The following is a 12243-nucleotide window of genomic DNA, read 5'->3' as shown; positions in this document are numbered from 1 at the left end:
GAGGGTTCACTCAACTGAAAAAATCCACTCAACTTTAAGTATGTCTGAATACCATTTATACGTGCATTAGCAGACATTTTATTATTATTATTATTATTATTTCAGTAAAGCCTCCCACGTTATGAGTTGAGCGTCAAAACTGAAATAACTCATTTCCGTAGAAAGATATCAAAAAGAATATCCTGGGGGAAACTATAACCAGAGTACAGAATGCACCTTGAGCAGTTCCGGGATTGTCACGCCTATATCGAATTAATTCTCACGTAGTAGTCTGCGACGCATAAGCTGTGTCAACATCTCTATCCTTCGCCATTTATTTATAAAAAAGGAACGCTCAAATCGTAGAGCTTTGCATCGGCAAATAAAGAAAGTTTTCATTTCTCCCACTCCCGGCTACGTCACAATTAAATACGGCAACCGTTCTCTTCTTAAATAGATGGTGAAATATGCCAGTGTCGGCCCAGCTAATGCAGCGCTTGATTTGGAACTATATGAACACTACGTGAAGAGATGATGTTTTATTTTTATGATAATTAATAATCGTGCTTATGTTGGTGTTATTTTAGGGAAGAGGCGGTGTGAGCGTAACGCCGCGGACAGATAGAATAACCATGGAACCGTGAATAAACAATGCGGGTGGAGAAACGGCACAGAACACGGGCAAGAGTGGAAAGCACAAGCTCTCAGCAGTTGTCTCCAGTACGCGAGCGCTGCATTGGCGCCTCCCATGGCTTCTGACTTGCGTCCGAGCAATCGTTTTGCTCCAAATAAGTGTAAAACAAAGTGTTCTTCTGATTTTCACCACATGAGCCGTGCCGATGGAATCTCGACGCGAATATCGGTGCTTACGTGTGTCAATCTTACACCGTGTTCCATAAAAGGGCACTAAAAAACCGGGGGGTAAAGACGGAAGCAGAACCCGGCAAATCCTAGACGCTGACATCGGCGGTCTTGACAGGAAGAACGATAAAGAGGGCCACAGAAGAGCGGAGAAAGAAAGCAGAAGAAAGGTTAGGCGTGATCGTTTTGCCGCAACGAATTGAAGTTGCTCGAGCGCTTGTCAACTTCAGTTAGCTTTATAAAATGCGCAATTCCTTTCGCTTTCTGCCAAGTAAGCTAGAAAAGAACAAAGTACAGACCTTACAGCTGATGACTTGATGCTTCTTTGTGCATATTAAGGCGTCACCAGCAATTAGGTCCCATCGGGACCGCAAACTGGGACTGCCGACGTCCGGATGTCCACGTTTATGCCCTGTCGTTCCCGAGCGGCCCCAGTGCATGGGACCTTTCTCTCTGGATTAATACATTATCTTTATCTGAAAAGCAAGGCACAAAATTCTGAGATTGTTAAGCGCGTTGAACAGTATACAATGATTGTGAACCGCAGTGGGAACGAAAAGAGTGTAGTGAGAAACTTTTGTATGAAGCAACGGGCGTTGTATAACTCTGGGAACTGTATCAAGCAACCTTCTCTATCTTTGAATAAATTAGGGGGGGGGGGGGGGGAGGTGAATTATTGGGTATGAATAATGGCTTGAAGGAGAAGGTAAAGCAGGTCTCTGCCTTGCTCAGAAGCGACATAGAGGAAAGTTACGAGCTCTAATAAAAAATTTAAGGATCAGATGCCTGACGTTTCAGAAGCAGTTTGGTCCCTTGTTCACGGGACACGCTCAGTAAGGGCTCAGGACCTCTTTTTAATGCTTGTAAGGTTGTGGATTTAGTTTGGAATCACTCAGTACGTTCATGGGTCTAATTAGTTTGCTACGTTTTCTGGAAGAGGGTGTTTGTAACCCTTGAAGAGCGATTGCGTACGTATAAAAGTGACTCTAAATGAGAAGGATAGCTTTTTCGGAACGCTCTGTGTCACTGTAAATTTTTTCCTGGTCTCCGGTTTATTAAGATGTTAGACTAGTCGACTATCTTGCCTAGGTTTTCACCATTTCGATAAAGTATATTTCCTAGTGTGTCGAATGACGTAATGCTAGCTTTGCGCATATGCAAACGCTTGCCAGTCAAGAAGATTTTACGATCCTTGAGATGTCCAGCATACGCTACATAGTGCAAATATTATATTGTTACGCTGATTGTGAGTCAGAGGCGAGACGTCTGCTCTATGGCCGGGTTTAATTCCAACTGGCCACCGCAGGCTCGTCACCGCTGACGCTGCCCACGGCACGCCTACGACATCCCATCTTCCTCCTCCTCGTGGCAGTTTATTGACCTGAGGGCCTAGAGTCACGTGACAATTAACACCTGGGCGTTGCAGGAAAGAGACAAATTATACTTTTTGTTAATTGTTCACTTACCTCAAACGTTTAACGGTGATAGCCCGAGCACATCTGTGAGCGTTGCCACACAAGTGCGCCCATGTGCAGTATATTGCCACGATGCAGGAAAGGGCCCCTTCTCTTGAGTATCTGTATTTCGCAGATTATAAATCCGCTTTTCATCCTGCAACTGCCTTCTATCGGTCGTGAAAAGAATGGCGTTCTGTAAAACCGAAGTAAACATGACACTGCTGCCATTGAAGGCTCATTACTTCATCTACCTTGCCGGTGAGTACCATAACGGAGCGCACAACAAGGAGTCATGTTGTGGTTTTGGAGATATATAGCTATGTAGAGCCACTGAATCAGATATGCTTAAATTATCGGCAGTCCTTTCCTTGAATTTCCTGCGGGCGCCGCCATTTTGGAGCTTAATGCAAACCGGGCGCAATTGGCGATTTGTTACGATTTGAAGATGCAACTTCTTGTGCTTTAGATAATGTCTCAGGAAGCTCAGGTAACGTCGTTTCGCTCGTTCGCGTGTTGTCTGAAAATTTCCGGAGGACGGCAAGCCGCTTTCTGCGAGTCAAATAAAGCGTCATAACTGGCAACGATGGTTTTAAGCACTAGCACGGCTGAGGTTCCTCCAAAGCATAGCTTATTTGTGGCTCATTAGTTCAATAAACTGCTGCTCGTTGAAGCATTTTTTTAATACATGATTTACAAATTATAGCAGTCATACTGCTTTCTTTCTACATTACTCCCAGTTCTAACCAAACAGGGATGGGCAAAATACATGCAAATATGTATCAAAATACAAATACAAAATACTTCGTCAAAAATGTATTTAATTACAAATCTAATTACATTTCCAGAAAAGCATTTAAGTACAAGATACAAATACATCCAAATGTATTTGGTCTCCTCCAAATATTTTTCCAAATACATTCCTCAAAATGTGCACCAGCGACTTCAAAGCACCTGCAACGGGTTTCTGGGTATCTCATTTTAATTTTGCATCGCACACTCGGGAGTTAGTGTGCGAGGCTCTAGCAACGTGATAGAAATATAATCACAAAAAAAAATGTAATCAGCTTGGACGTAATAGTTGAAAAAAGTACAGAGCTTCAAGCAGCTTTTTTTGTCGATTACATTTTGGTATAGACCAACAAAGAACCGAGTCGACCAAGACGCGCAGCGCTAGCTAAAGAATTTTTTATGGTTGCAACTCGCACCAGTTACGAAAATCTGGACGACCAGCGCATTTAGAATGTTCCAGGCAAAAATATGGATGGAAATCAGGCTGGAAAGCATCACAAGTTGTCACGGGCACTCATTTAGCCAGTCTGCCTGTGAACGTCGATTTCGTCACTATTCTTGCCCTTGACTAGCACCGTAATCACAAAGCCACTAAACGCTTGTGCTTGATTGAGAGACACTGCATTCGGTGCAGAACGTAGTTTTCTTCCTGCTCTGGACAGTGCCTTTAAAATAAAGCCGGAGGAGAAAAAGAAAAAAAAGCCTCATGGCCGAATAAAGGATGGAGACTATATCTTACAACCACATGCAAAAAATAAAAAAAAAAAGAATTGTCGTGACAATAAATTTGAGGGATGTACTTTCGTTCACAAAATTGTATTTAATTACAATTGTATTTGAAATACCCACGTTTTAGTATTTAAATACACACGTCAAATACATTACCCAATTTGTAATTAAATACAATTACAAAATACACAAAGTATTTGAAATACGTATTTCAAATACTGTCCATCCCAGTAACCAAACAACGCATCGGGAATATAACCTAAAAATACATAAAACAAAGTAAGATGTAAGAGAAATAGTGTCCAGGAGGGCGATTGGGGGAACTGTTATGTATAGAAGGACGAGCCGATTCCTGGAGTACTTGTAGAAGTAAGAACCTCAGCAACCTGCACACTCAATTGTATTTTTCAAGTTATTGTAGCTCAAATTTACTTTGGATACGAAATGTATAGGGGGCTAATGTAACTGACATATCAAAAATTATGTTTGTGTATTCCTTTATACAGCGATGGCCTCGGTCATGCCGTATCAAGCGGCGGTTGGTCGTCGAGGTGGCATTCCCGAAGCGACCATAGCCTACATTCTGGGCTTCATTCCTCTTCTCGCCATTCTTGCGAAACCTGTCTGTGGCTTCGTCGTGGACAAGACACAGAACGTCAAGTTAGTCTTAATAGGCTTGAACGCCCTTGGGTTCGTATCCAACGGAGTCATTTTCTTGAACCACGGCACCCCATTTGAGGGCCCAAACGTGAAGGGACGCCTCACTTGCCCTGAAGGAAATTTGACGCTTGAGACGGAGTCTTTTAACTGCATGGCATCGCTCTTGGAGTGCAATGTGTCTTGTCGACAGTACAAATCAATTGCAGCGTCGATCAAGACTGAGCCTCTGCTCACTCTTACAGATGCATATAGTGTTTGCAATTCTCTTTGGAATGGAACGACGAGCCGCGATGAGGACATCTGCGAGGTGAACTGCCCCTGCCACACAGGCTCAGATGCTTCGCCCAACCGGGGGCTATATGCCGTCTTCCTGTCGCTAGCGGCGGTGGCCATGACTGCACTCGTAATCTCAGACGCTGCCATCTGCGAAATATTAGGCGAAAACTCGTACACCTTCGGGCAACAGCGACTCTGGGGTACCATCGGCTTCGGTGTCTGCAGTCCCGTCGTTGGTGTCTTCATCGACGAACTAAACGAAGCGACGGACGGTCGCTCCGGTTACTCGCCTTGCTTCTACGTGTTCGGTGCTCTGTTGATGACCGACATTATTCTGCTCTTTTTCATTCCTCCGCTAAGGATGTCCAAGGTGTCATCCAATTTTTTCAAGGACATAGCGACGGTCTTAAGCCGTCTCGAGATGACGGTTTTTGCTCTCTGGACCTGCCTCCTCGGGGCCTTGCTGGGAATCACCTTATCGTACAACACCTGGTTTTTGGAAGACATTGGGGCATCTAAAATGATCGTGGGGCTTAACGGTGCACTCATGGCCGTTCTGATCGAACTACCGCTTCTCTTTGTGTCCGGTTTCATCCTGGAGCAAATCGGTTACTTCCCGTGCTACTGCTTGGCGTTCGTGGCACTCGCAACAAAGTACGTTGGTTACTCGTATCTTTACGAACCATGGTTTTCCTTGCTAATCGAAATCGTTGGTGGCGCTGCTTTTCCGTTGACTATTGCCTCCATGACGGTTTTCGCGAAAGTGACTGCACCAGGTGGGACTGCAGCGTCCGTGCTCTGCATTCTTAACTGCACATTTGATGGAATCGGTGAGTATCGTGTTCAATTTCACAGTCCGCATATCATTTCGGTGTTGTGACTAAACTAGAGCCGTGTATACAGAGTTTGGTCAATGGGAAGCGCGGGCAGAGCCAGGACGTGCACCAGACGCAGAAACGAGGCTTGACATGCTCCCTTGGCCAACCAGAAGCCTAAAAGAATCCCCTAGCGGTAGTAGCGAGAAACTGTTTTGGTCAAAGGTATATGTTGGTAAATGATTCTAATAAGCGCGTAAGAGTTAAATGTAGTAACTCTTTATGGTGGACAATAGGGTGCACGTGATGTTTCGTTCATGATCATGCAGAAAGATGTAAGAAACGAATGCGCCGCTCAACACTGTTTTGCTCGGACAGAGTGTGACCGCTCGGACGGCAGATTCCCGGCCCTCGGTGCTTGGCGTACGGATTATGTGGATCGTTTCACTAGTCACACTCTTTCACCATGATTCTGGATGGCCATGATTGAAACATCACATATACCATATTTTTAGTCTCGGAAAGTTACTCCGACGCACTTATCAAGTTTGTTTCTCACGACCACCGCCAGGGTATTATTTCCGGCTTCTGGTTGGCCACATTCGAATTTGTGAAGACGCCCTGGAACACGCCCAACCCACTTCTGGCAAATGGCGCCTCCTCATTTGTTTCCTATACTTCCCAATAAATGGCCAAGCGCTCTACATATAAGGCTCTGGATTAAACTACAGGTAAAATGTCAGTATCTTTGGGAATGACACTGCAAAACTCTCTGGGTACGCGACGCTGCTCCGCAAGGCTAATGAACCAGAAGCATTACGGTAGCTCTGCTTGGTGAGAACGTTGTGTTGAGTGAGATGAGTGCACGGTCGCATGGGCGTTCATAGCTTTGGCCGCAGTGACATATGTTTTGTGTACATTAGACCTGCAGAAAATATAAAGAAGTATGCATTCAAGTTAGATTGTACCAGGCAGGGATGGGCAAAATACATGCAAATATGTATCGAAATACAAATACAAAATACTTTGTCAAAAATGTATTTAATTAGAAATGTAATTACATTTCCAAAAAAGCATTTAAGTACAAGATACAAATACAACCAAATGCATTTGATCTCCTCCAAATACTTTTCCAAATACATTCCTCAAAATCTGCGTCAGCGACTTCAGGGCACCTGCAACGGGTTTCTGGGTATCTCATTTTAATTTTGCATTGCACATTCGGGAGTTAGTGTGCGAGGCTCTAGTAACGTAATAGAAATATATAATTACAAAAAAATGTAATCAGCTTGGACGTTATAGGTTAAAAAGGTACAGAGCTTTAAGCATCTTTTTTTGTCGATTACATTTTGGTATAGAGATAGACCAACAAAGATCCGAGAAGACCAAGACGCGCAGCACTAGCTAGAGAATTTTTTATTGTTGCAACTCGCACCAGTTACGAAAATCTGGACGACCCGCGTATTTAGAATGTTCCAGGCAAAAATATGGACGGAAATCAGGCTGGAAAGCATCACAAGTTGTCACAGGCACTTATTTAGCCAGTCTGCCTGTGAACGTCGATTTCGTCACTATTCTTGCCCTGAACTAGCACCGTAATCACAAAGTCACTAAACGCTTGTGCTTGATTGAGAGACACTGCATTCGGTGCAGAACGTAGTTTACTACCTGCTCTGGACACGTCTTAGGATGAGCAAAATGAGTCGTGACAATAAATTTGGGGATGTATTTTCGCACACAAAATTGTATTTAATTACAATTGTATTTGAAATACCTACGTTTTAGTATATAAATACACACGTCAAATACATTACCCAATGTGTAATTAAATAAAAATGCAAAATACACAAAGTATTTGAAATGCGTATTTCAAATACTTGTATTTGAAATACTGCTTATCCCTGGTACCAGGTAAGATGGTATTTAAACAAAATAATAAATAATCAATTTCAAAATATCTTAGTTGAGTACAAAGTATTCAAGATAGGTAACTAATTACTTTTAGAATACTTTCTTCTGAACTCAGATAGTAGCGATAAAGGTTTCATAAACTTTCATTACTAGAAGAGATTGTATTACGTGAGAACAAGTCGGTATAGGTAACCCCATATAAAATATTCAAATCGCTAATACCTTGTAAGTTTATACCCTCAAAGTCACGCTAATGAGCTTCCTCATATTTAAATTCAAACTTTATCCCGGCGACCTAACATTTGTTTTTAGAAGGCAAAGTTTGCATGCTGATAGTTTTCTCCGTTTTATCAACACATTAAAAATATCCTGCGAATGTGATCAAGCTAGAACTTTTGAAGGCCGCACCTTATCTTTTTCTGTCCATCTCATCCATGGTAACGTAACTCCAGTCCTGTCGAAGTCCGCTGGGCTATATGTGTCACGCATACGCAAAAAATAAAATTCAAACCGAGCCCCTTACATTGGCGAATGAGAAAATATTTCTTACAGATTCCTTTCCACCCAAATTCCTACCAGAAAAGAATCAAACCCTGATTCGCTCTCCACTTTTAACAGCATTTTATAGCAGTTTTTCCTCGCTATGACACCTACGTCCCACGTCCTGGCTTGTAGGCAACCAGTGCGTTCACGCAATACTTTCCAGTTTCAAAACCGAGGTCGAGAGACCATCGCTTTGTCCTGCGCTTAGCGACAACTTAATGACCGGTAGGTGTTCTTTCATAAACTGCCTTCTCAAATAAACCAATCCTCTGTTGTTGTTTTGCTTTTTAAATTGCTGGTGAGAGAGTTTGTTAGGTGCAATGTGCGCGCTACCGCGACTAAGACAACGACCTAAATTCTGTTTGCTCTATTGAGTTGGAGGGCGTTAAGGAGTATCGCGCTCCAATGACCTACCGTATTTTCCGGACTATAGTCCGCAGGGGGAAATTTGGGGTCAAAAATAAAAAAAAATTTGCTTAGATAGTCCGCACCTGGTGCTTAGTCGACACGAAAATCTTCTCAGAGACGGCACACGTTTACAAATGTCTGCTTTTTAGCTCACAATAAAGCCTATAATGTGCATAAATCATCATTAACATACACTTTCGTGCACAAAATTCGTCACGTCTCGTCATAATAAACGATCTTGTAAAACATAATTCCTGTATAGTTCACACGCGTAGATAGTCCGCACAGCCAGAAATTTCAACTTTTAAACATGTATAGTCCGCGGACTATAGCCCGGAAAATACGGTACATGGCCGGTGGAACAAGGATCCACCCTCCTACCCGCCCTTCTCGCACTGAGAAAAAATGTTCAGAGAAAGTTCATGCTGGGTGTTTGCCGCGCATGACGAAACTCAATGCACTCATTGCGTATCAGACTCCTGAAAGGGTGTTTACTCCCAGAAGTCTCTGAATGTCTTCTACACCATCAAACACCCGAACACCGATCATTAGGCGCGCTTCAAACGAGGCAACTTTCCCAGAAATGTCGGTGTTGTTGGCGAGTTGTTCCCTAGCTTTCCTAGATCCTGGCGCTGCGACACTAATTTCTCAGATAGCGTCCGGCTCGAAACAGACGAGCTAGAGCCATTAAGTAAGCTACGCTTTTAGAGTAACGACACTCTAGCCATGTTGGCGCTTAAAATCATGGTGGCCAGTTATTTGAAGATTTTTTTTTTTTTGGACTTGCAGAAACATTTTTCCGTTTTCCAGACATGTTAAAACTGCTCGCGACAGATCATGACGATATTCCTGAGCTTCTTAACACCGCACCTAAAGCTGAGGAAGTCACATTTTTTAATTGTGACGATCGACAGTTGCTCCTGTTCTGCACTAAGCGCGAAGAAGATCGAGAACAAACTGCCGATACTCTGAGTGTAGCTCATTTAGTGGCTCTATGACGAGCAACTCTGACAACTCGGAGGCGTTTGAAGGGACGGCAGGCAATCAGGGATGCGATATATTTACGCGACACACCTGTGGCGGCGATGATGACAACTTAATACTTGGTTCTGAATTGAAATTTATCGTCTTGGTGAATAAACCGTTCCGAAAAGATGAGTTAGAATTCGCAACGCCATTTAAAGATATAAAACACGTCTATAGCGCGTAACTGTGTGAACAATCAGTGGAAGAAAAATAAAACTTAATGATAAGGGTGGCGAATCGAAGCCAATCGGTTGCTGCGTCTGAATGCGGGCGGTCCGTGTTGCTGGTACTTCAACGTCAAGTTACTGGGAGAAATTGCCCCATCTGAAGCGGGCCTTTGGGCTTTTGAGCAAGGCAACCTAGAATTGTGAAAGTCCACAAGCTGTAATGTTGACGTTATTACGGTGAGATTGAGTGCCGATACATATTGCACACGAGCGCTGTGTCATCGTTCATGTTCAATCAGTACGTCGAAGGACGCTCGGTGTGAGGCTAGGCACCAATTCCAGTTTTGCCGGCGTCCTGTGCGGGCGTTCCAAATTACCTTCACAGGCTTTGTTTATTTTAGGTGGTGTTCTGTTCTGTTGAGTCAGCTTAACCAGAAGGGAAAGCAGAATCTCACCAAATAATCAAACAACCTCACTGTCAAAAAAAAAAAAAAAAGCGTCCGGGGAGCTTTTGCATGTGTGATTCCCTAGAACACATAATAGCTCTTTGGTTGTAAATACAAGCACTAGGCATGGCAACAAGATGCCATTTCATGAAAAAAACTATGGACAGCTGTGTAAACTTATTGTAGCTATGAAATAGAATGTAAACCAAAGTGCATATTTATCTAAACTAATGTTAGAAGAGAGTAATCATGAGCACATGAATTGATGTTTCATTCAAGCTCTAAAGTTTGTAATAAAACTTAAATTCTTAATTCAGAATAAAAAAATTTTCTTTTCATCGGATTATGAATATAAATGACGTTTTATACTTAATACTTTATGATAACAAATATATAATCCTGCCTCACCGGTTAAGGTTAGTCCCAAGCTTCCTTTCACTACTCCTTGCAAGTACCCTCAATAGCTAACAAACCTGAAAAAAAAATACCGCCAGAATATCGCAGTCTATTATAGATAAGAGCAGCAGTTTTATTCATAATGTTTAGTGCAAAGTAGAATTGTTACATTAGCACTCACACAGTTCTCCCCTCTCCCCAAAGCGGGACACAAGACGTGTCCCGCTTTGGGGGAGTGCTGCCGTCTTAGCACGCAGGGGCCGTGCGGTGAAGCACGATTAGAAAAATCGCGAATGCTTACTTCGCGGTTGTTTCGCTGCAGTACACAAGAGCGCGGTGACAAGCGCACTCAACAGAGCTAACTTACCCGCCAGGGCAGACTGCGAACGTGACTCGATATTGCGTAAATTCCGAGCACAGTCAGTGTTTGACAGAGAGATCGCATTGAATAGGACGTTATTTGTGGCAGTAATCGAAAGTTCGGAAAATTCGCTCGAGCCTACCATAACGATCCGGACGTGTAGCGGCGCTTCAGCTATAATGTTTTCAGTATTAACGAAGTGAATCCAAGCTTTGGCGCCCTGTTGGCGCAGGTTTTTCACATTTCGGCTAAATGTAGCAGGATGCAGCAGAGTAAAGGCCGGTTCAGACACTTGCGTTTGAGTGCGTTTGACTGCGTTGCGTCGAGAACCGAAAGCGAGTCACCGGCACATCTGTGCTTCGTGTGAAGCCTGCAATCCAATTCAAAGAATCATCTTAGCACGCGATATAAGTAGCAGGGATGTCCTGGTTTCTCGCTGCCGCAACGCAGTCAAACGCAACTGTCTGAACCAGGCTTAAGCCCTTTGGCGCAGTTTGGCGGGAATGGCGCAGCGATCGCATCAGTGGCCCTTCTCATCAGCTCGACCGATGAAAGGAAGGCCAAGCGTAGGTGTTCCGAGCGCACTGCGGTGCAGTACGCGATCGGAGACTTCTGCAAACGTAGAGCTGCGCGTCGCAGGGTTGCGTTGACAAATGGACCAGTGAACCTCGTTCGTGTGAAGCTAACACACTTTCCCTCTCAGGTGTGGCGATCGGCAACGTTGTCGGAGGTGCCTGTTTCGCCTTCTACGGGGGTCGCCTCACCTTCCGCTACCTCGGCGTCGTCGCTTTTGGATGCGCAGCCCTTTGCCTCGTCTCCCACCTGGCCCTCGGGAGAAGAGGCCTGAAGGACTATGCGGTCGAGAGTACGTGTACGCTGATCCAAGGCGAAGCATGTTCTCACTCAACTCCAGCTCTCCGCGCTTTCTAAAAAAAAAGCGTATTTTTAGGACAGCGTGCAACGGCGTGCGCCATACCCGCACGCGATTTGGCGCAGCCGCAGTCGTACTCTTCGCTTGTCATATAAAAAAACACGGTGTTCCGCTGCAGACATAATGAAAGAATTAGCTGCACACACGCCTCGAGTGTGCTCGAAGCACAATCGCTTTATAGACATGTGTGCTTCGAACATGCCTGAAGACTGTTTTATTTTTTCATGTGTGATCATAAAAAAGGCATAGTGCGGCGACTCCAGAGCTTCCTGAATTAAAATAAATATAAACCAATTAATCAACTAATCAATCAATCAACCCTATTATCCCTCCGCGTCCAACGAGATAGCAGCATTAGTCGAGAAGAGCGCCGAAGAACAATCACGAAGGAAACGACGTGAACACAAAATTCACAGGGTCTTTTATGTTATCCGTAAGGCGACTCGAAGGCGAAAGTCTAAGCGCCGATCTCGCTGATAGTGAACCTA

The 12243-nt window shown here is 43.9% G+C and overlaps 1 protein-coding gene across 1 annotated transcript; it reads left to right on the top strand.

The window, feature by feature from the left end:
• Positions 1 to 2482: 2482 nt before the first annotated feature.
• Positions 2483 to 11754, top strand: LOC115332121. The gene is made up of 3 exons (XM_040209276.2): positions 2483 to 2555; positions 4322 to 5581; positions 11528 to 11754. Exons 1-3 carry the CDS (start codon positions 2483 to 2485, stop codon positions 11752 to 11754), a joined length of 1560 nt encoding a protein of 519 aa, XP_040065210.2.
• Positions 11755 to 12243: the final 489 nt, after the last annotated feature.

This window comes from Ixodes scapularis, unplaced genomic scaffold (assembly GCF_016920785.2).
Source record: "Ixodes scapularis isolate PalLabHiFi unplaced genomic scaffold, ASM1692078v2 PGA_scaffold2__306_contigs__length_199485367, whole genome shotgun sequence".
NCBI lineage: Eukaryota > Metazoa > Arthropoda > Arachnida > Ixodida > Ixodidae > Ixodes > Ixodes scapularis.
The sequence above is the reverse complement of the archived record's forward strand: the minus strand, read 5'-3'. Positions and strand labels throughout refer to the sequence as shown.

Excerpts from the sequence above, each read along its gene's own strand:
- LOC115332121 (XM_040209276.2), top strand. The coding sequence starts at position 2,483 with ATGGCGTTCTGTAAAACCGAAGTAAACATGACACTGCTGCCATTGAAG. Across the intron at positions 2,556-4,321 it reads TTACTTCATCTACCTTGCCG|CGATGGCCTCGGTCATGCCG; the intron begins GTGAGTACCATA and ends TCCTTTATACAG. Across the intron at positions 5,582-11,527 it reads CTGCACATTTGATGGAATCG|GTGTGGCGATCGGCAACGTT; the intron begins GTGAGTATCGTG and ends TTTCCCTCTCAG.